Source organism: Bubalus bubalis, chromosome 4, assembly GCF_019923935.1.
Source record: "Bubalus bubalis isolate 160015118507 breed Murrah chromosome 4, NDDB_SH_1, whole genome shotgun sequence".
NCBI lineage: Eukaryota > Metazoa > Chordata > Mammalia > Artiodactyla > Bovidae > Bubalus > Bubalus bubalis.
Window position 1 is genome coordinate 108,062,101 of NC_059160.1, and position 22,953 is coordinate 108,085,053.

The following is a 22,953-nucleotide window of genomic DNA, read 5'->3' on the forward strand; positions in this document are numbered from 1 at the left end:
GGCTGAGCACCAAAGAATTGATGCTTTTGAACTGTGGTGTTGGAGAAGACTCTTGAGAGTCCCTTGGACTGCAAGGAGATCCAACCAGTCCATTTTAAAGGAGATCAGCCCTGGGTGTTCATTGGAAGGACTGATGCTAAAGCTGAAACTCCAATACTTTGGCCACCTAATGCAAAGAGTTGACTAATTGGAAAAGACTCTGATGCTGGGAGGGATTGGGGCAGGAGGAGAAGGTGACGACAGAGGATGAGATGGCTGGATGGCATCACCGACTTGATGCACATGAGTTTGAGTGAACTCCGGGAGTTGGTGATGGACAGGGAGGCCTGGCATGGTGCGATGCATGGGGTCACAAAGAGTTGGACACGACTGAGCAACTGAACTGAACTGAGCTGAAATCCTAACCTACAAAGCTCAATTCAAAAGTTATTATTAATATCTTTGCAAAGCTTTTCCTGATTTCCTAACAGGAAATCCTTTCCACCTTCTAGCTGGAATAGCTCTTTTAATACTTATCATATTCTCTTTTTTGCCCTTACTTCTAAGAAATCATTTATAAATTGTATATATTCACATATAATCTGTCACATAAATTTTGTTATTCTTTGTTGTTGCTATTATTGTTGGCTTGCTATATATTTATAGTGCATAACAGTTAGTCTTAAGGTAAAAGTTTCACCAAAGAAGAAGCATTCAGAACAAGACCTTAGATCCACCTGCGGTGGATAGAATCTCGGAACACAGGTCTTTAAATAAGATAGAAATCTTTCTCTCCTGTCATAAGACAGAAAAAGGTAGTAGGTATATAGTGTGTTATCCAGAGCCCAGAGGTCAGGCTGCTCTGCTCTGCTTAAAGAGTTAGCTACAAACTTTAATATCAAGGTCACTGTTATTCCTTAGCCAGTAAGAAGAGTGAAAAAAAAAAATAGAGGAGCAAACAGCTTCCTTTTAAATAAACTGCACACATTATCTGACTACATTATACTGGCTTGAATTTGTCACATGGGAGTCAGGGACTCTAGCTGGGTTGACGTCTGCTCTACTAAAACTAAGAGAAGTTCTATTATTAAAAGAAAGAGGAGGACAATGGATATGGTTACACTCTGGCACGTGCACATACTGTTACTTTATCCACACTCATCATTTTCACCCTCTGTGCCCTTATTCATCCTTATTCATGCAGTAATATTCACACATGACTGTACACACACACACACACACACACACACACACTCACACACAGTGGCAGAGAATGCTAAATTCCTACAAATATCTAGTTTCTCCTTCTTTGTTACTCAGAGAATCTTGATTTCATTTGGAGCTGTAAGATGCCCATCTAGAAGGTTACATTTCCCAGACTACCTAGACTTCTAGAGATGACCAAGGGAGGAGTGGAACTTGTTGGATAGAATTACCAAGGAATTTCTTTAAAGAATGCTATCTCAGATGGGAAAAGTTCTTCCATCTTCATATTTCTTTCCACTTGAACTATAATGGCTGGAGTAGCAGCAACCATGTGTGGCCACAGTGAAAGGCCAACAAAACTACAACTCACACTCTTGAACCATGTGACCCAATGTCAGCGACTGCCTTACAGATTTTCTGGAAAGTAAGACAAAAATAAATCCTATATGATTATACTACAATAGTTCCATTTCCATGTATTTATAAAACTTGTCCAAATATGATCACTCATATATAAAGCAATCTTAAGTTATTAAACATGTGCAGAACTTTGTCCAGAAACGGCCTTCCTTAATTTTTTCCATAACATAAACTGTACCATCACCTACCCAGTGGCTCTGAACAGAAACCTGATAATAGTCCTTGAAAATCCCTTCTCCATTATTGCCACCCCTCTGCGGCTGCTGCTAAGTCACCTCAGTCGTGTCCGACTCTGTGCGACCCCAAAGACGGCAGCCCACCAGGTTCCCCCGTCCCTGGGATTCTCCAGGCAAGAACACTGGAGTGGGTTGCCATTTCCTTCTCTTAAATGTTTAAATCTACTGTATTTCTGCTACAGCCGCTCTAAATTTAGTACTTATCCTACGGTCTCAGCTTCTGAGAGTACCTCCTATGTGCATGCCTCTGTGTGTGCCTAAGCACAAGTTTTATCATTTGTAACCCACTCCTTGTAGAGCTTTGAAACCAAAGCTCAACTTTGCCACAGTACACAAATACCCGTAGTAGCTTCAGCATTTCTGTTATCTTTGTGGACTCCTACCTTCTCCTGTATAAATACTATGCATCTTTCCAGTATTTCAATGTTTTAAGGAACAAATTTTAACTATATTCAGTATTTTTAGTTGAATGGGGGCGGTGCGGGGGAGGCGGAGGGCAGGCAGGATACCTAGCCAGACAGATTTTGTAATAGTTTTTTTGTTTGTTTGTTAAAGTTCTGAGCTTACATTTGGTAGATTTTAATCAGTAGAAATTCCAGGGGCCAGATTTTGGGATGTACTCCCCGACAAAGATTTGAATTTACCTCTGCATGGGACCGACTGAAGACTGCTTTGCCTCATTCAAAGCCATGGCTCAGTAAGAGCTCTTCAGGTCGGCTCCTCCACCAAGGAGGCGGGCCCATGCTAGTCTCCATATCCCACTGTGGCCAGCGCTTGCCTCAGGACAGCGTCTGCTATCTTACAATCCACAGTTCCCTGCTCCAGTTTCAACTGCTCTTCCTCTCTCTTCCCCTTCTCTCTAGTTAATCCTTTGGTTTTGATTTTTCTCCATCCATGGAGATCTCCCTTATTTTTGTAGACTCAGCAATGCTTAAAGGAATACATGTTTTAATTTAGGCAGGACCTGGCTGAACTACAGCAGGAAAGTTCCTCAGAAAAATCACACGTGGCTGGACATGGAAGTCAAACAAATGCTCTTTTGATAAAAGAAACCAAACTCTATTTCTTTATGTCCTCCAAAATTCTAGCATTAAATGCTCAAAGCAAATAAACAGATTTAATAAAATGTACAATTTATGAAACAGAAAATACTGTTAAATCTTTACTAAAAAGACAGCAATTTTATGCATTGCTGGAATGATGAGATTAATTCACTGTTACTTGCTTGACTAAAATTAGTCATACCTTTCTGTAGACACAGAACATGGTGTAAAGCTAATCTTAACTAGCTAATATTGCCTTAGAAGTTTTTAATATTAATACCATATATTGACTATCCAAAAGGTCTCAAAATACAAGATACACTTATTTTTAAAATGTGTGTTACATTTTCAAATAATACACTCAACACTTTTACTTCATCCTCCAGATACATTTCCAGGTGAAGTACTTCTAAATTTAAAACAATGACTACAAGCAATAAATGCTGGAGAGGGTGTGGAGAAAAGGGAACCCTCTTACACTGTTGGTGGGAATGCAAACTAGTACAGCCACTATGGAGAACAGTGTGGAGATTCCTTAAAAAACTGGAAATAGAACTGCCTTATGATCCAGCAATCCCACTGCTGGGCATACACACTGAGGAAACCAGAAGGGAAAGAGACACGTGTACCCCAATGTTCATCGCAGCACTGTTTATAATAGCCAGGACATGGAAGCAACCTAGATGTCCATCAGCAGATGAATGGATAAGAAAGCGGTGGTACATATACACAATGGAGTATTACTCAGCCATTAAAAAGAATACATTTGAATCAGTTCTAATGAGATGGATGAAACTGGAGCCTATTATACAGAGTGAAGTAAGCCAGAAAGAAAAACACCAATACAGTATACTAATGCATATATATGGAATTTAGAAAGATGGTAACAATGACCCTGTGTACAAGACAGCAAAAGAGACACTGGTGTATAGAACAGTCTTATGGACTCTGTGGGAGAGGGAGAGGGAGGGAAGATTTGGGAGAATGGCATTGAAACATGTATAATATCATGTATGAAACGAGTTGCCAGTCCAGGTTCAATGCATGATACTGGATGCTTGGGGCTAGTGCACTGGAACGACCCAGAGGGATGGTGTGGGGAGGGAGGAGGGTGGAGGGTTCAGGATGGGGAACACATGTATACCTGTGGCAGGTTCATTTCAATATTTGGCAAAACTAATACAATATTGTAAAGTTTAAAAATAAAATAAAAAAAAAATAAAACAATGAAAACCAGTTGTTAATTGTAAAAGACACTGAAGCTGACTATATAAGAATCTAGTCTCCTCCCTGAAAATTCCTACTGGTGTCCTAAATTGAGAAAGTTTTATAGCAGGATGGGTATCATATGCCCTTGACAAATTTCTATTTGATACAGAAATGGCAGGACCAGGTTGAAACATGACGTTAAAAGATGACCTGTAGCCCTCCTTTGTTTAAAAAAAAAAAAGGAAATGGAGGGCTCTAGGGAGGATCGCCTTAATGCCCTGAAACACATTCAGACCAAGGGTAAACGCAAAAGTGAGCCATAGGCTGTCAAGGGTTACACCATTTGTATTTAACCCTGCAGATCTGTAGTATTATAAGCGCACTGAAGATATGAGCAGACTTCCGGGTATTGGGTTAAGAAGATGAGGATAGACCAAGCAAAAATCTGTTCCCTGACAAAGCCTATCAAGGCCCCTGAAGAAGCTCTATGAAACCAGCTGATGTGACTCTCTGGGGTCCCAGCTCTTTCTCTACTCATCCTGCACTCTGAAGTCTCTGATATGATCATATTAACTTACAGGAAAAGTAAATTACCTTTCATTCCTCAGACCAGGCCTGAAAGACTCAGTTACAGAACTGAGATCAAATTCTGACAGAACGCTTAGCAGGCAGAATTACTCGACTGAACAAACAGATACAGATGACCAAGACCAGAGGCAAAAAAGAAAAAGAAAAGCAATGTTTCTGTCTTGTATTCAATTTTAAGAGAAAAAAATATTTCCCAGGAAACCCCTTTGGAGATACGCTCCTCATGCTTCATTGGGAACAACTGTCTCATATCCATTCTTAAATAAATGGAATCATCGTAGCTAATTTAGATTGAGAGTCACATATTTCTGAGGTGATAGCAGCACTCAGTCTTCCTAATAACACGCTTGAACAAAGTCATAGTTCAGTTAACACGGAAGAAGAGAGATGTGGATCTGGAGAGGTAACCAGTAGTGTTTCTTCAGCATATCTCTACCTTGACAGGAAAAACAACCAAAAGAAGCTCTCTCTCCAGCTCCTACAGAAAGAAATAGTATCAGTATTTCAAATTAATTATGATAATGATAATCAATATTAAGACAAAATACTGAAACAAGTCAAACTTGCTAAAACATATACCTATATATATATATTCTATAAAGCACTGCAATAAAAGTGTTTCTGTTATTTCATACTCTCCTAGGAACTACTGGCTCATAATGTATAAATATTTAAAAGCAGTTTTTAAAGCATATGGTAGAACTTTGGTATTCATAATTGCTCAGAGAGTTTTGAGGTATTTTTGAAAATTAACATTCATGACAAACCACCTCTATGGTCTACCACAGCGTACTGGCTAAACATATTCATGCAAAACACATATTGTTTACATAGTACAATATCGTCATAAAAAGTTGCAGTGTACTTAGCAGACTTTTCTACTATACTATGTTGGACTATTAATAACTCAGATTTACATCCCAAAGGGCAATACTGCCTCAATTCAAACTTGAAAACAGCTGTGCAAACAAACTGAGGGTTAGGGGCAGGTGTGTAAGATATCAGGGGAGCAACACATGACACACTTGGTGATTCGAAGACATCACTCCATGGAAAAGGGAGTGAAGTCGCTCAGTCATGTCCGACTCTTTGTGACCCCATGGACTGTAGCCTGCCTGCTAGGCTCCTCTGTCCATGGGATTCTCCAGGCAAGAGTACTGGAGTGGGTTGCCATCGCCTTCTCCAGGGGATCTTCCCGACCCAGGGATCGAACCCCGGTCTCCCGCATTGTAGGCAGACGCTTTACCATCTGAGCCACCAGGGAAGCCCATCACTCCATGGAACCTAGTTCTAAGTATATGACAGGAAATACACCAACCTTGTCCACGCAAACATCTTGCCCTATAAGTTAGTTTACCTTAATATTATGATCAAACTGTACAGTGGTGGATTTCTATTTTAGGAATACTATGAATGCTATACATACAAAATAAGACCACATCCGTATTCCATCTTTCCAAACAGTCACTGCTAAATTGTCAAGAACAAAAAGTCTGCTGTTGTCTGCTTTCATACACACACACACACACATGCTCATCAGTAAAGTTAAGCTAGCAAAATTCTAGTGGTGCTCATATAATTACCTTGGACATTTTTTTCTTGTTCCAGATTGTCTTCCTTGATTTTGTCTAGTTTCTAACCCTTTATTGTGCATTTTTGCCTGTATGTTTGATTTCCCTGGGTTTTCCCTCTGAGCTCTATGCTTCAAGGACTTTTGGGGGTTAATTCTCTGTAGTCTAGACTCTGATATACCCTTCTTAGATCTTCTTGGATTCAGTCGTTTGTTTGGACCTGCAAACTAGCACATGAGTAGAGTCCACCTAAGTGCCTGCATGGGAGAGGTTAAAACAACTACAAACACCCTTGCATATATTCCTACAGGACATCTTCTGAAATTCTGTATGTCTTCTTAGGAACCATAATAAATATTTGTGTTCAGTGATGCTGTTCATTAGAATTCCTACAGTGCTTCTTAAAAATGCTTATATTAAAATCCCATTCTTAGAGATACTTCAGAAGGTCAGAAGCAGGTCCCAAGCATCTAGAAACTGCAACTGTCATATATGATCCATCTGGACAGCCAGAGTTGAGAAATATTGTTATAAAAATCACAGGAGATGGTTCATATCTTCTCTCCTTTCATTATAGGCAATGGCAAGAAAAATGAAGACGGGGTGTGAGAAAGAAAGGAGTGACTTTTTGCCATCTGGTTTTTGAGAAGAGAAAGTATAATAACAGTCCAAAGCTAGGCAAAGCTCAACATAAACCTAGGTTGCTTTTGTTTTCCTTATCACTTATTTTCCTACATTTTCTTCCTACCTTTTGGCTTTCAAACTCTCTGCTTTCGTAGTATTTGAAGGTAATCACCTTGCATACATCTCCACCAGCTTCATCATATCACTCAGTCCTGTTCCCTCCTGCTTGTTCTTTGCTTTCCCAACAAGCAAGACTCCCAAGCCTCCGTGCTTCTCAGGTATTTATGAGGAAATCAAATAACATCAAGAAATACTATCAGCTTTTGCAACTTAAGTCTAGTTCATAGATCTTAAGCCACTGAGATCATAATCTCAATGATTTCCAATGGTTAAGACATTTTTGGTAGGAAGGCCTTTGCATGAATTAACTCTGCCTACAAGAAGGAAAATGAGAGTTTGTAGCTGCCAGTCACAGTCATTAGCAAACCTTTCCAACACTTTTTCTTGTCTGAGTTCTGGGGCCAAACTCATCCTATCAATGCGGTGAAGAAGGGCAACTGCCACTCAAGAATCTATTCAGCACACATTGTACAAACACTGATCAACATGAACCATGTCTGAGGAAAGGTGCTGAGTTCTGAAGATAAAAAAGTAAACAAAAACTAGTGTCTACATTCTGAATACTCAATCTATCAAATCTTTCCATGGCAGAAATGAAGCGGCAAAGCTGAAGATGTGGTGCACCGTTCTTCCTTCAGATTCTGTGAAAACCTCTCTAGTGAACATGCCTTATTCAAAGATATTTTTCATCTTAATTTGAATACATGGTCAATAAATACTTCTAAACAATTTATAACAGTGTGTCAGAAAAGGTACCTAAGTGGACTCATAACACAAAGGACTTTCCTCAATCATTTCATTTAGCTCTAAAAATATTTATCTTCCCTTATGTTTGTTTATACTTTATTGAAACACATTATAAATAAATGTAACTAAGAATATTAAATTACTATTTGCCTAGAGAAGACTGACACAAAATGGACTGACAAAGGAGCGACTAGTGAGCAACTAGTCCATCTCTTAAACTGCTTCCTACCCTGGCAAGTAGTTTCTGCCAACCCCTTTAAGAATAAAATGGAAGAACCAGACACTGGATGTAAACTGTACCAATAACATTTCCTGGCTGTCATGAAATAATGATAGTCACTTAAATCTGAATTTCTTTACATATTCAACAAAAGTCAGAGAATAAATAAAATTACTCATAAACCACTTATACTAGATATGTAGATTTAAATGTACATTAAGAAATAAACATCTCAAATCAACAGAACCAGCTCTGGGGATCATTCCAGAGGGAGAGTCAGATGTGGAAACATCTGTGTGTGACAGGGAACAGAGTACACCTGCCAAGACACAGGACCCCACTGTGTGAAGAACAGAGATAAAGGCTGAGACCTGACGATACACAGCAAGGGCTGCAAGGGTCCTGCAGGCCCAGGATGGCAGTCTTCGGATGGACCACCTACAGAGAGGGAAACCCTTTGGAAGGGGAAGGATTTTGGTGGTGGGGGGGGTGGTGAGGTGGAGGAGGATGATGTTAAAGCGAAAGAAGGAAGCAGGAAGCTGAAATTAAAGATCTTACACTATAAGACAGTATTTCTGAACTGAAAAACACACCAAGTGGCTCCATCTACTCCCAATTGGGCCAATTGTTAAAAAAAAAAGGCCCTATTTCACCGTACCTGTAGAACAGGAAGCACTTGAACTAAGAACAAGAACTTCCCTACATAGAATTTTATGCTTGCTGAGCCAGGAGAACGCTTCCCATTTAATATTTTAAAAACTGTAAACACTGTGATTGCATTAAGTGTTTTGTTTTGTTTTCTTCCCCATTTCTTTTAGGAAAGAGGGACAGAAAGGGTTATACACTAATGTAAATATTTGGTTATATACTATAGAGTAAAAAAAAAAAATTAGGTTCACGTTTCCCCCCAAGTTTTATCTTGAAAATTTGTGTACTCAGAGCAAAGTTGGAAATAATATGACAAGCGTATTTTCCATTTAAATTAAACTATTGTTAACTTTTTGCCAATTTGCTTTCTTTCTCTCACTCTGTGTATCTCTATTCACAAATTTATATCTGCATATTTTTTCAAAAGATAGTTTTTAAAACACTGACATAAAAAAATTCAAACTCCCCTCTTCTCCACAAAAACTTTTGTCAGTTTTAAGGAAGACCTCTGTTTCACCCAGCCAAATTTCAGTATACAATACCAATTTTTACCTCTTGGACATGACTAAATAAAAAATAATCAAAATTTCATACTCATCTGGGCTTTATAACTGAAAAAAAGAGCAAACAATGCCATCCACATTGATACAACTTCCTGACCTAAAAATTCTTGGCAAGGGACACTGGATATTGATAAATAACTCATTAAACTAATAGAAAAGAGAACTGCTAATATTAATAAACTAAATAACCACCTAATGTGATACCATGTCTAATACAGAGATGTAATATATAAAATGGGTCAAAAGGAGGAATTTCTGGAGCTGCTGTAGATGAAAGACTGTAGGTGCTTTCAGTCTTGTCAACACACTCTGTCCTTCACTCCTCAGGCACCTTTTCAGCCCAAGGAGCAAACAGTTTGAATACTATTATTTTAAAACAACTGCAGTTCTCCACCTTTTTGAAAGCATGGTGTTCTAACACTTCAAAATAGAGTAAGAAACTTTTCGTGAGGGAGAAATATCAGTATGCCTTATAAGATGGAGAAGGGTTTGGAAATGAAAGCAAATCTTGTCAACTCTATATTTATGACAAAATAACTTAGCTTCACTACATTAGTCAAGGTGTATCTGACAAATATTTTTAAATAGAAGTTCTCTAAAACATGTATCACACAAAATTTTCATATATTTGCAGATTGGGGCACTCTTTAAGACCATACGGAGCTTAAGAATTGATGCTTTTGAACTGTGGTGTTGGAGAAGACTCTTGAAAGTCCCTTGGACAGCAAGGAGATCCAACCAGTCCATCCTAAAGGAGATCAGTCCTGGGTGTTCATTGGAAGGACTGATGTTGAAGCTGAAACTCCAATATTTTGGCCACCTGATGGGAAGAGCTGACTCATTTGAAAAGACCCTGATGTTAGGAAAGATTGAAGGCAGGAGGAGAAGGGGACAACAAAGGATGAGATGGTTGGATGGCATCACCAACTCAATGGACATGAGTTTAGGTAAATTCCGGGAGTTGGTGATGGTCAGGGAGGCCTGGCATGCTGCGGTTCATGGGGTCGCAAAGAGTTGGACACAACTGAGTGACTGAACTGAAGATCATACTGTGGTAAAAAAAGAAACTATCACAAAATACACCATACGTGACAATGCATCAAATTTCATTTGATGTAACATTTCTAAAATTGTAAGAATATCAGATCTTATTTCAAATGCTAATTCAAAATGACAATACTGTCAACAACAAAAAAGAGGGAGAGAGATAAAGCAGTCATTTTTCTCGAATAAATAAAATCATGAGACATGAAGAACTTTGTACCTTTATGTGGGTTTTCAAACTCTTCAGATAAGAGGTGATAGCAGCAACCCACACTGCAAACTCCTTTGACTTCAGACTTGGAAGTGAATATTCGCAGAGTATTTGGAGCAAGATCACCACAAGTATGTAGACCTACCATCAAACAATCCTTAAAAGATAAGAAGAAAAGAAATGCTGGAAATTAAAAGGAAGGGTAAAACACATTTCAGGTGAAGACTGTATATGTTTATCAGAATGCAGAGCTTTAAAAAAATGATAAAGTTCTAACTAGAAAGTATCGTATGTCCCATTTTCATAACATAATTATTTCCTTTATAGATAAAATGATTGTGATCTTTTATCAAAACTGACATACTTCTGAATTGATTTTCTAATGCTTTTGGTTACATATCCATTTTACTTTTCTCTGATCTCTTTTACAATTAATATTTGCTTAAAAACTAGTCAAAATAAAGGTTGATTTGACCAATCAAATGTAGGCGGTGTTACTAGGACAAACTTGTGATTTGAGATACATTAATATCTTAATAGTCAATTTTTAAATTGCACTTCACCATTCAAAACTTATAAAACCCGCCATACAAAAGAAATTCAAAAGAAATTAAGCCTTGCTAATTTGGCATTTCTACTCCAACATCAAAAAAGTTTAGTTAACTCATTATACCAAATATGACAATATTAATTCCAAATAAAAAATGTTGCTCTTAATTTTATAACATGAATTATGTAAAATTCCTTTGGAATGTTTCTCCTAATTACTTAAAGCCTAATTTAAATGCATACACAGAGTGGTTACACTGGCATGCACTCAAAAGAATTTCGATCAGTTTGCTATTTAACTCTTCAGTTGCATAATTTCCTCATCTGTAAAATGAGGCCAATAATAGTATCTCATCTCAATGGGTTGTTGCAAGACTTTAATAAGTTAATACTTGTACATGACTTAGTATAACCTCTGGCACATAATAAAATTCAGTAAATGTTTTATATTCTTATCATCAATATCAGGTTATTATAAATATAATGGATATTATAAATATTTAAAATAACAGACATTAAGTTGTGAATCAAATATATAACTATTTTAAGGACAAATACAACTACTTCAGTTGAGTTATTTTACAAAAAATAATACTTTAGTTCATATAATCTAGGTATGTGTGTGCCTAGTTGCTGCAATCATGTCCGACTCATTGGGACTCATGGACCATAGCCCTCCAGGCTCCTCTGTCCAAGAGATTCTCCAGGCAAGAACACTGAAGTGGGTAGCCATTCCCTTCTCCAGGAGATCTTCCTGACCCAGGGATCGAACCCGGGTTTTTTGCATTGCAGGCAGGGCTGAAGTCTAACCTTTCAAAAGAAAAGAATTATACCTGTACACTGCTTTGGCCTGATAAAATATTCAGTTGCTTCAATCATTATTCTCTTCAAAGCACATGTTATGGAATGTTGTGCAATTATTTTGCTTTTCTCAGTGATTAGACAGCTTGGGTAGGTTTTACTTAGATGTTATGTTATAAATAATAAGGAGTTCAGAGAGAGAGGGTTTATTGCTAATTAAGGGTAGATCATAGAGGTACAAATCTCTCTTTTTAAGCTTAGCTCTCCCTAAAGACAACACAAAAACATTTAACCTCATTCTTTACTGTATTCATTATACAGGATTGGTTAATAATATCAGCAGGTGGCAAACAAAAATCTGCAATTAGCATAGTATCCTAATAGCAAAATATTTAAGAACTGCATGTGTGTTGTGTGATGGGGAATGGAAAGGATAAGAGGTATTGGTCAGTTTTGGTTATTAAATTACTGCTTCACTAAGGACCCAAGAAACAATTTTCCACCATATATTTTATCAGCAAATTATTATAAAAGCTTGCATACAGTTTAGATTGTATACTTTTCAGATGACTCTTTTTTTTTTTTTTGTTCAGATGACTCTTAAAAGCAAAAATAAATGGTAATAAACACTAAAAGTGTATATATTTTGAAGTCAAATTAAAGTAACTGGGGTTGTTTAACCCCAACAGAAGGTTAAGCTGTACCTTAATTACTGATTTCATATATAGGAAAAACAATTAATGAGGATTAACCAGTTTTCTACAATTAGTGAAATACAAAAATACCTGGGAAAAAGAAAAATTTCCCACTCTAAAATGACAAAGTACTAAAACACTGGTCAGCAACCAAACAAGGATTTAAATTTATAAAGAATTCTAGGGTCTTTTGTTTATTCATTCTTTAGGGAAGACTTTTCAAAAATTTAACAAGAGTAGAATATCATACGGAGAAGGCAATGGCACCCCACTCCAGTACTCTTGCCTGGAAAATCCCATGGACGGAGGAGCCTGGTAGGCTGCAGTCCATGGGGTGGCGAAGAGTCAGACATGACTGAGCGACTTCACTTTCACTTTTCACTTTCATGCATTGGAGAAGGAAATGGCAACCCACTCCAGTGTTCTTGCCTGGAGAATCCCAGGGATGGGGGAGCCTGGTGGGCTGCCGTCTATGGGGTCGCACAGAGTCGGACACGACTGAGGTGACTTAGCAGTAGCAGTAGCAGAATATCATAACTTCAAAGGCTACCTTAATTTCTAAACAATGAGTTAGGCCAAATGATTTCTAGAAACTCCTCTAATATTGTGTAACATACAATGCTGCCTTTAAGATATACCTCAACATACTCGTAGTTTAGAAAAAGCTCAAAATTTTTTAAGAATTCAGAAGCTACTCTTGCTCAATAAAATTGAAATTTTGGTTACCAACTCTAACATTAAACATAATGTTGCCCTTGTGCTCATGCTTAGTCATGTCCGACTATTTGTGACCCCATGGACCTTAGCCCTTCAGGCTCCCCTGTTCATGGGGATTCTCCAGGCAAGAATACTGGAGTGGGTTGCCATGCCCTCCTCCAGGGTTCTTCCCGACCCAGGGATCAAACCCAGGTCTCCCGCATTGCAGGTGGATGCTTTACCATCTGAGCCACCAAAGAAGCCCAAGAATACTAGAGTGGGTAACCTATCCCTTCTCCAGAGAACTTCCTAACCCAGGAACTTCCTAACCCAGATTCTTTACCAGCTGAGCTACCAGGGAAGCCCAATATTGCCCTAGATACATCTTTACTCCAAATGTAAATGAAATATAAGAATTTTCTTGGAGTGGAATTTGAAAAATCCATCAATTGCATAATGAGAACTTATCTAACTAGCTTCTGTATTTGTACTTATGTTTAATTCAGTATTAAAAATGAAGGGAGGGCAAGGGCACCCCATTCTGGAAAACTATAATTGTCCGATTGTCAGACTTGTACTCTTATCAGATTTTGGTATCTATGGATATCATGAAAGCCTGAATTTTTATTTTCTTGGTTCTTTCAATTAATGTAATCAAATAAGATATGCAGCTAATATTAAAATTTAATTCTATGTTTTAGGGCCTTTACATAAGTCAAATTACAGAATTCAAAACTGAAATCACCTCCAGATCTTTAATAATATCGTGTAGTTCCGAATCAGCAGTGATAATAGATGTTAAAGGTGAATATATATTTGATTCATTTGACTTCGAAGTAATTTTTCTTCTCTCTTTACTTGCTTCAGACATTTTTCTCTTAGGTATTTGGGATGAGGAATTAGGTTCTATGGCATTAACAGGCAAAAGGTCTCTAAGAGAAAAGGCATTTTCAAAACACAAATTTTCCTCTCGGTGTGAATAAATCTTTAGGTTTTCCATTTGTCTTCTGATGTCAGAAATCACAGAACCTGAAAACTCTGATAAAAAGTCTGAGGCTGGTGGCTTCTCTTGACTTGCAGTACTGCTGTTACATATTCCCTCAATGTCTGCTTTAGTTTCATCTTGCACTTTCCTTTCTTTCGTTGTCTGTAACGCCAGTCCACTGACATCTGGTTTTGACCGCCTACCATAGACTTTCCAATGTTTCTTCAGTTTCCTGTTTCTCTCCTCAGCTCCACGAGTATTTGAGGAATCGATTCCATAAACTTTTAAGCCATACTTTAAGGACAAAAAGGAGCTTAGGTAGCCTTTTCCAGAACCCAGGTCAATTATCTAAAGAAAATCAGAATGAATTAAAGGGATTTCAATTAGATGATAATAGCAATCTCAATTTTTTTAAAAAGCAAGTAAAAGGATGGTTGTAAAATTTATACAACCTGTTATGCTTCACTCTATTTTAATTTTTGATCCCATTAAAAACAAATAACTCATCATTTTTATTCAATATTTTAAGAGAAGTTCTAAGCAGTGTAATAATAAGTCAAGAAAAAGATGTAAAAGATGAATATTGAAAATAAAATTGTCTTTCTTCACTAGAACATTTAGGTGTGACCTAAATCAAATCCCTTATGATTATTCAGTGGAAGTGACAAATAGATTCAAGGCATTAGATCTGGTAGACAGAATGTCTGAATAACTATGGACAGATATTCCTAACATTGTACAGGAGGTGGTGACCAAAACCATCCTCAAGAAAAAGAAATGCAAGAAGGCAAAGTGGTTGTCTGGGGAGGCCTTACAAATAGCTGAGAAGAGACGAGAAGTGAAAGGCAAAGGAGAAAAGGAAAGATATACCCAACTGAATGTACAGTTCCAGAGAATAGCAAAGAAAGAAAGCCTTCTTAAATGAAAAATGCAAAGAATTAGAGGAAAACAACAGAACGGGAAAGACCAGAGATCTCTTCAAGAAAACTGGAGATACAAGGCAACATTTCAAGCAAAGATGGGCACAATAAAGGACAGAAATGACAAAGACTCAACAGAAACAGAAGAGATTAAGTAGATGTGGCGAGAACACAACAGAAACTATACAAAAAAAAGGTCTAAATACCCAGATAACCATGATGGTGTGGTCACTCACCTAGAGCCAGACATCCTTGAGTGTGAATTCAAGTGGGCCTTAGGAAGCATTATTATGAACAAAACTAATGGAGATGATGGAATTCCAGTTGAGCTATTTCAAATCTGAAAAGATGATGCTGTTAAAGTGCTGCACTCAATATGTCAGCAAATTTCGAAAACTCAGCAGTGGCCATAGGACTGGAGTTTGTTTTCATTCCAATCTTAAAGAAGGGCAATGTCAAAGAATGTTCAAACTACCATACAACTGCACTCATTTCACATGCTAGCAAGGTAATGATCAAAATCCTTCAAGCTAGGCTTCAATAGTAAGTGAACTGAGAACTTTCAGATGTATAAGCTGGATTTAGAAAAGGCAGAGGAACCAGAGACCAAATAGCCAACATTCATCAGATCAGAGGAAAAGCAAGGGAGCTCCAGAAAACGACTACTTCTGCTTCATTGAGTACACTAAAGCCTTTGACTGTGTGGATCACAACAAACTGTGGAAAATTTTCAAAGAGACAGGAATACCAGACCACCTTACCAGGATCCTGAGAAACCTGTATGCAGGACAAGAAGCATACATCAAACAACGGACTGGTTCAAAATTGGGAAAGGAATAGATCATGACTGTATATTTTCACCCTGCATTTAACTTATTATGCAGAGTAAATCATGCAAAATGCCAGGGCGGGGGATGACTAACAAGCTGGAATCAAGATTGCCAGGAGAAATATCAACAATCTCAGATATGCCAATGATACCACTCTAATGGCAGATAGCAAAGAATAACTAAATTAGAGCCTCTTGATGAGGGTGAAGGAGGAGAATGAAAAAGCTGGCTTAAAACTCAACATTCAAAAAACTAAGATCATGGCAGCTGGTCCCATCACTTCATGGCAAGTAGAGGGGGAACAATGGAAAAGTGACAGACTTTATTTTCTTGGGCTCCAAAATCACTGTGTCAGTGACTGCAGCCATGAAATAAAAAATGCTTGCTCCTTGGAAGAAAAGTTATGACAAACCTAGAGAGTGTATTAAAAAGCAGAGACATCACTTTGCCCACAAAGGTCCATCTAGTCAAGGCTATGGTTTTTCCAGTAGTCATGTATGGATGTGAGAGATGGACAGTAAAGAAGGCTGAGAGCTGAAGAATTAATGCTTTTGAACTGTGGTGCTAGAGAAGGCTCTTGAGAGTCCCTTGGACAGCAAGAAGATCAAACCAGTCAATCCTAGAGGAAATCAATCCTGAATATTCACTGGAAGGACTGATGCTGAAGCTGAAGATCCAGTACTCTGACCACCTGATGCAAAGAGCCGACTCACTGGAAAAGACCCTGATGCTGGGGAAGACTGAAGGCAGGAGGAGAAGGGAGCAACAGAGGATGAGATGGTTGGATGGCATCACTGACTCAATGAATGAGTTTCAGCAAACTCTGGGAGATGGTGAAGGACAAGGAGGCCTGGCGTGCTGCAGCCCATGGGGTCACAATGAGACACAACTGGGCGACTGAAGAACAACGTGAAACACGCTATTTCAAATTTTTTCTCTGCACTTTAGAAATTAATCTGTTTTATCAATTTAAAATTATTTATTATATAATATTTCATATTAAGTATAGTCAAAATTAAAAGCTATAAAGGGCAACAACAAATACCCATCAAAGATTTAAGTATAAGTGATTTATTTGGGAGGTGAAGAAAACACTGCTAGGGAAATAGAGAAGAAAAAAAGAGAAAGGAAGGCAGCCCAAAAAAAGGTGTTTTTGTGGGCAAAAAAAGACTTTAGAATAACCTGGGTTTAATCCCACTGGAAAACTCAGACAGCCAGTATAGAACACATACCTCAGAGTCAGCCACCTGGAAAGTCCGGGAGTTGATGTATTTTTTAATTAACTTGTATTAGTCATTAATTCAAGGATGCACACAGGGAGGAATTAATCCCCAGAATGTATGCAGGCAGTGCCATACTTCAGCACACAGAGAAAAATCCACAGGGAAAGAAATACAGCAATTGCCAGGTAGAAAGTAGCCGGGCCACCATGATGTGGTAAGGCCCAATAGTATTTGAATAAGGCATCCAGGAGCATCTGCTATACCCATGAAGCCACCAGCCAACCTAGGGATGGGTATGTTAGTAATTACATTCCATATAACCGTGTCCCTTTCCATATCTTATCTCTCTGTTTCCCCTACCAGCTGCTAACTCACTTCAGTCGTGTCCGACTCTATGCGATCCTACAGACGGCAGCCCACCTGGCTCCCCTGTCCCTGGAATTCTCCAGGCAAGAACACTGGAGTGGCTTGCCATTTGCTTCTCCATCCCCTACCAGAGGAAACAACTATTATCAGATTATTGTGTATAATTCCCTTGCTTCGTTAATGTTTTTTTTTTTTTGCATATACTTTTTTTGCATTAAGAACATACCATTATTTTCTTTAAGAGCTTTTTAAAAATGGTACCATAAAATATGTAGTCATCAGTAAATTGCTTATTTTTCCCATTCATTTCTATGCTTCGGCTGCACGGGTGCAGGAGGGCCTAGAGAAGCTATCCCACGTTGAAGGTCAGGAAGGGTGGCGGTGAGGAGATACCCCTCATCCAAGGTAAGGAGCAATGGCTGCGCTTTGCTGGAGCAGCCGTGAAGAGATACCCCACGCCCAAGGTAAGAGAAACCCAAGTAAGATGGTAGGTGTTGCAAGAGGGCATCAGAGGGCAGACACACTGAAACCATACTCACAGAAAACTAGTCAATCTAATCACACTAGGACCACAGCCTTGTCTAACTCAATGAAACTAAGCCATGCTCATGGGGCAACCCAAGATGGGTGGGTCATGGTGGAGAGATCTGACAGAATGTGGTCCACTGGAGAAGGGAATGGCAAACCATTTCAGTATTCTTGCCTTGAGAACCCCATGAACAGTATGAAAAGGCAAAATGATAGGATACGGAAAGAGGAATTCCCCAGGTCAGTAGGTGCCCAATATGCTACTGGAGATCAGTGGAGAAATAACTCCAGAAAGAATGAAGGGATGGAGCCAAAGCAAAAAGAATACCCAGCTGTGGATGTAACTGGTGATAGAAGCAAGGTCCAATGCTGTAAAGAGCAATATTGCATAGGAACCTGGAATGTCAGGTCCACGAATCAGGGCAAATTGGAAGTGGTCAAACAAGAGATGGCAAGAGTGAATGTCGACATTCTAGGAATCAGCGAACTGAAATGGACTGGAATGGGTGAATTTAACTCAGATGACCATTATATCTACTACTGCGGGCAGGAATCCCTCAGAAGAAATGGAGTAGCCATCATGGTCAACAAAAGAGTCCGAAATGCAGTACTTGGATGCAATCTCAAAAACAACAGAATGATCTCTGTTCGTGTCCAAGGCAAACCATTCAATATCACAGTAATCCAAGTCTATGCCCCAACCTGTAATGCTGGAAGTTGAACGGTTCTATGAAGACCTACAAGACCTTTAGAACTAACACCCAAAAAAGATGTCCTTTTCATTATAGGGGACTGGAATGCAAAAGTAGGAAGTCAAGAAACACCTGGAGTAACAGGCAAATTTGGCCCTGGAATACGAAATGAAGCAGGGCAAAGACTAATAGAGTTTTGCCAAGAAAAGGCACTGGTCATAACAAACACCCTCTTCCAACAACACAAGAGAAGACTCTACACATGGACATCACCGGATGGTCAACACTGAAATCAGATTGATTATATTCTTTGCAGCCAAAGATGGAGAAGCTCTATACAGTCAGCAAAAACAAGACCAGGAGCTGACTATGGCTCAGATCATGAACTCCTTATTGGCAAATTCAGACTTAAATTGAACAAAGTAGGGAAAACCACTAGACCATACAGGTATGACCTAAATCAAATCCCTTATGATTATACAGTGGAAGTGAGAAAAAGATTTAAGGGCCTAGATCTGATAGATAGAGTGCCTGATGAGCTATGGAATGAGGTTCGTGACACTGTACAGGAGACAGGGATCAAGACCATCCCCATGGAAAAGAAATGCAAAAAAGCAAAATGGCTGTCTGGGGAGGCCTTACAAATAGCTGTGAAAAGAAGAGAAGCAAAAAGCAAAGGAGAAAAGGAAAGAGATAAGCATCTGAATGCAGAGTTCCAAAGAATAGAAAGAAGAGATAAGAAAGCCTTCTTCAGCGATCAATGCAAAGAAATAGAGGAAAACAACAGAATGGGAAAGACTAGAGATCTCTTCAAGAAAATCAGAGATACCAATGGAACATTTCATGCAAAGATGGGCTCGATAAAGGACAGAAATGGTATGGACCTAACACAAGCAGAAGATATTAAGAAGAGATGGAAAGAATACACAGAAGAACTGTACAAAAAAGATCTTCATGACCCAGATAATCACGATGGTGTCATCACTGACCTAGAGCCAGACATCCTGGAATGTGAAGTCAAGTGGGCCTTAGAAAGCATCACTATGAACAAAGCTAGTGGAGGTGATGGAATTCCAGTTGAGCTATTTCAAATCCTGAAAGATGATGCTGTGAAAGTGCTGCACTCAATATGCCAGCAAATTTGGAAAACTCAGCAGTGGCCACAGGACTGGAAGAGGTCAGTTTTCATTCCAATCCCAAAGAAAGGCAATGCCCAAGAATGCTCAAACTACCGCACAATTGCACTCATCTCACACGCTAGTAAAGTAATGCTCAAAATTCTCCAAGCCAGGCTTCAGCAATATGTGAACCATGAACTTCCTGATGTTCAAGCTGGTTTTAGAAAAGGAAGAGGAACCAGAGATCAAATTGCCAACATCTGCTGGATCATGGAAAAAGCAAGAGAGTTCCAGAAAAACATCTATTTCTGCTTTATTGACTATGCCAAAGCCTTTGACTGTGTGGATCACAAAAAACTGGAAAATTCTGAAAGAGATGGGAATACCAGACCACCTGATCTGCCTCTTGAGAAATGTGTATGCAGGTCAGGAAGGAACAGTTAGAACTAGACATGGAACAACAGACTGGTTCCAAATAGGAAAAGGAGTACGTCAAGGTTGTATATTGTCACCCTGCTTATTTAACTTATATGCAGAGTACATCATGAGAAACACTGGACTGGAAGACGCACAAGCTGGAATCAAGATTGCCGGGAGAAATATCAATAACCTCAGATATGCAGATGACACCACCCTTATGGCAGAACGTGAAGAGGAACTCAAAAGCCTCTTGATGAAAGTGAAAGTGGAGAGTGAAAAAGTTGGCTTAAAGCTCAACATTCAGAAAACGAAGATCATGGCATCTGGTCCCATCACTTCATTGGAAATGGATGGGGAAACAGTGGAAACAGTGTCAGACTTTATTTTTCTGGGCTCCAAAATCACTACAGATGGTGACTGCAGCCATGTAATTAAAAGACGCTTACTCCTTGGAAGGAAAGTTATGACCAACATAGATAGCATATTCAAAAGCAGAGACATTACTTTGCCAACAAAGGTTCGTCTAGTCGAGGCTATGGTTTTTCCTGTGGTCATGTATGAATGTGAGAGTTGGACTGGGAAGAAGGCTGAGTGCTGAAGAATTGATGCTTTTGAACTGTGGTGTTGGAGAAGACTCTTGAGAGTCCCTTGGACTGCAGGGAGATCCAACCAGTCCATTCTGAAGGAAATCAGCCCTGGGATTTCTTTGGAAGGAATGATGCTAGAGCTGAAACTCCAGTACTTTGGCCACCTCATGCAAAGAGTTGACTCATTGGAAAAGACTCTGATGCTGGGAGGGATTGGGGGCAGGAGGAGAAGGGGACGACAGAAGATGAGATGCCTGGATGGCATCACTAACTCGATGGACATGAGTCTGAGTGAACTCCGGGAGTTGGTGATGGACAGGGAGGCCTGGCGTGCTGCGATTCATGTGGTCGCAAAGAGTCAGACACGACTGAGCGACTGATCTGATCTGAATATTCCTTCATATGTTAGCACAGAAGCAGCTGGTTAAGTTTTACTGTGTACTTGCCCCCTTTACTCTGGTTGGGTATCACCATCATGGTGAGCCTGTTACTGATCCTGACAGGTACTGCTTGGGCATGACACATGGAGATAAGGTTTAAAGCTACTGCCTCAGCTCTTGCCTTAGTTCCTACCCTCAAGATCTATGTTGCCATAAGTGGTTCTGCAAGCCTGGCTCAAGCAGTGATTAATTTCTAACCATCCTCACTCTCTAGAAGTCTGGATGAATATATGGAAAAGATTCTAACACCTCTTAAAAACTGAAGAAGGGAAAGTCCTCCATGACCCCCTAGATGTTCTTGTAGGGATAAGAAAAATGACTATTTTTATAGGCCAATATAGGCAATCATTGATTTTATTTTAGCATCTGTTTTCAGACATTACTACCTTTCACAAAGGCTATTTTTGACAGTAGGAATGCATTATGATTCTGACACTATGAAAGAATCCAGGTTTCTCTGTGTTACAATAATGAGGCAGATGCCCCCTGACCACAGCTTGGTACCCCAGGTCCTTGGGAACAACTGCTGTTGCTGCTGCTGCTAAGTCACTTCAGTCGTGTCCGACTCTGTGCGACCCCATAGACGGCAGCCCACCAGGCTCCCCCGTCCCTGGGATTCTCCAGGCAAGAACACTGGAGTGGGTTGCCATTTCCTCCTCCAATGCATGAAAGTGAAAAGTGAAAGTGAAGTCGCTCAGTCGTGTCCGACTCTTCGCAACCCCATGGACTGCAGTCCACCAGACTCCTCCGCCATGGGATTTTCCAGGCAAGAGGACTGGAGTGGGGTGCCATCGCCTTCTCCGTGGGAACACGTAGTGGTAAACAATTCTGCAGAAAGTTCTTCATAATGCTGCTTCAAGGTAGAATTACAACATAAGAAAACTACCATAGCTTCGATCCACTCTGAAAAGAGTGAAATTTGTAGTAAAATATTAATAGCCATATCTTCTTTTTAGTATAAATTGGTTATAATTGCAGTGTATTGTCTAGTGAGAGCATATTTAAAGGATCAGAAATGATGTGACGTATCTCACATTAGCTATTACTTAATGACATTTTAAAGACTAGACGAGGACAGTAGAAAAGGAAATTTGAATGATACCCCTCAAAATGGTAATAATTTTAACACAAGAATATATAGGGAAATACTCTTATTACCTGCTTTATTCCACAGTATTCAGCAATACTGCTGATGAGTTCTGACATTGCCTGAACTTCATGAGATTTTTTCAAATTCATAAACTCATCAAGTTTCACATTCTCATCTGAACAAAAATAAAACAAAATTAACATACTGCTACTAAAGAAATAAAATGTGGTAAGAAGCATCAGTTGATGATCATGTTTTCTGTAATTAAGTATGAAAATAATACAGAGATCCTATTGTGGTTTCTATATGATAGATATCTACTAGTTTAGCAATTAGGAATCAAATTTGAATTAAAAAAATGAAAAAGACTCATATAACATTATTAAAAATGTTCCCTGAAATAGAAAACAATTAACTACAAAGGGAAAGACTGATAACTAGTCTACAATGAAGGAAAAAAAATGCGGAGATTTATAACTAAGTTGTTTGTTTAATATGGTGCATAAGAAAATCAATTCATTTAGAACAGGTAAGTCTACCAGGGCTCATGATACAAGGTCTAACAAATTAAGAACATGTTGGAA

The 22,953-nt window shown here is 39.0% G+C and overlaps 1 protein-coding gene across 10 annotated transcripts in view; it reads right to left on the reverse strand.

Annotated features, from left to right (window-relative positions):
- Positions 1–22,953, reverse strand: part of METTL25 (methyltransferase like 25) — a 113,778-nt gene that overhangs the window by 65,242 nt on the left and 25,583 nt on the right. For 8 of the 10 annotated variants that reach the window (XM_025284389.3, XM_025284390.3, XM_044941877.2 and 5 more), the window contains 4 exons: positions 22,438–22,544; positions 13,916–14,503; positions 10,439–10,586; positions 5,118–5,159 (listed from right to left, as the gene is read on the reverse strand). In XM_025284389.3, coding sequence (XP_025140174.1) covers positions 5,118–5,159; positions 10,439–10,586; positions 13,916–14,503; positions 22,438–22,544 — 885 coding nt within the window. The remainder of the gene's footprint in view (positions 1–5,117; positions 5,160–10,438; positions 10,587–13,915; positions 14,504–22,437; positions 22,545–22,953) is intronic. The other 2 variants (XM_025284391.3, XM_044941881.1) reach the window with 1 other exon arrangement.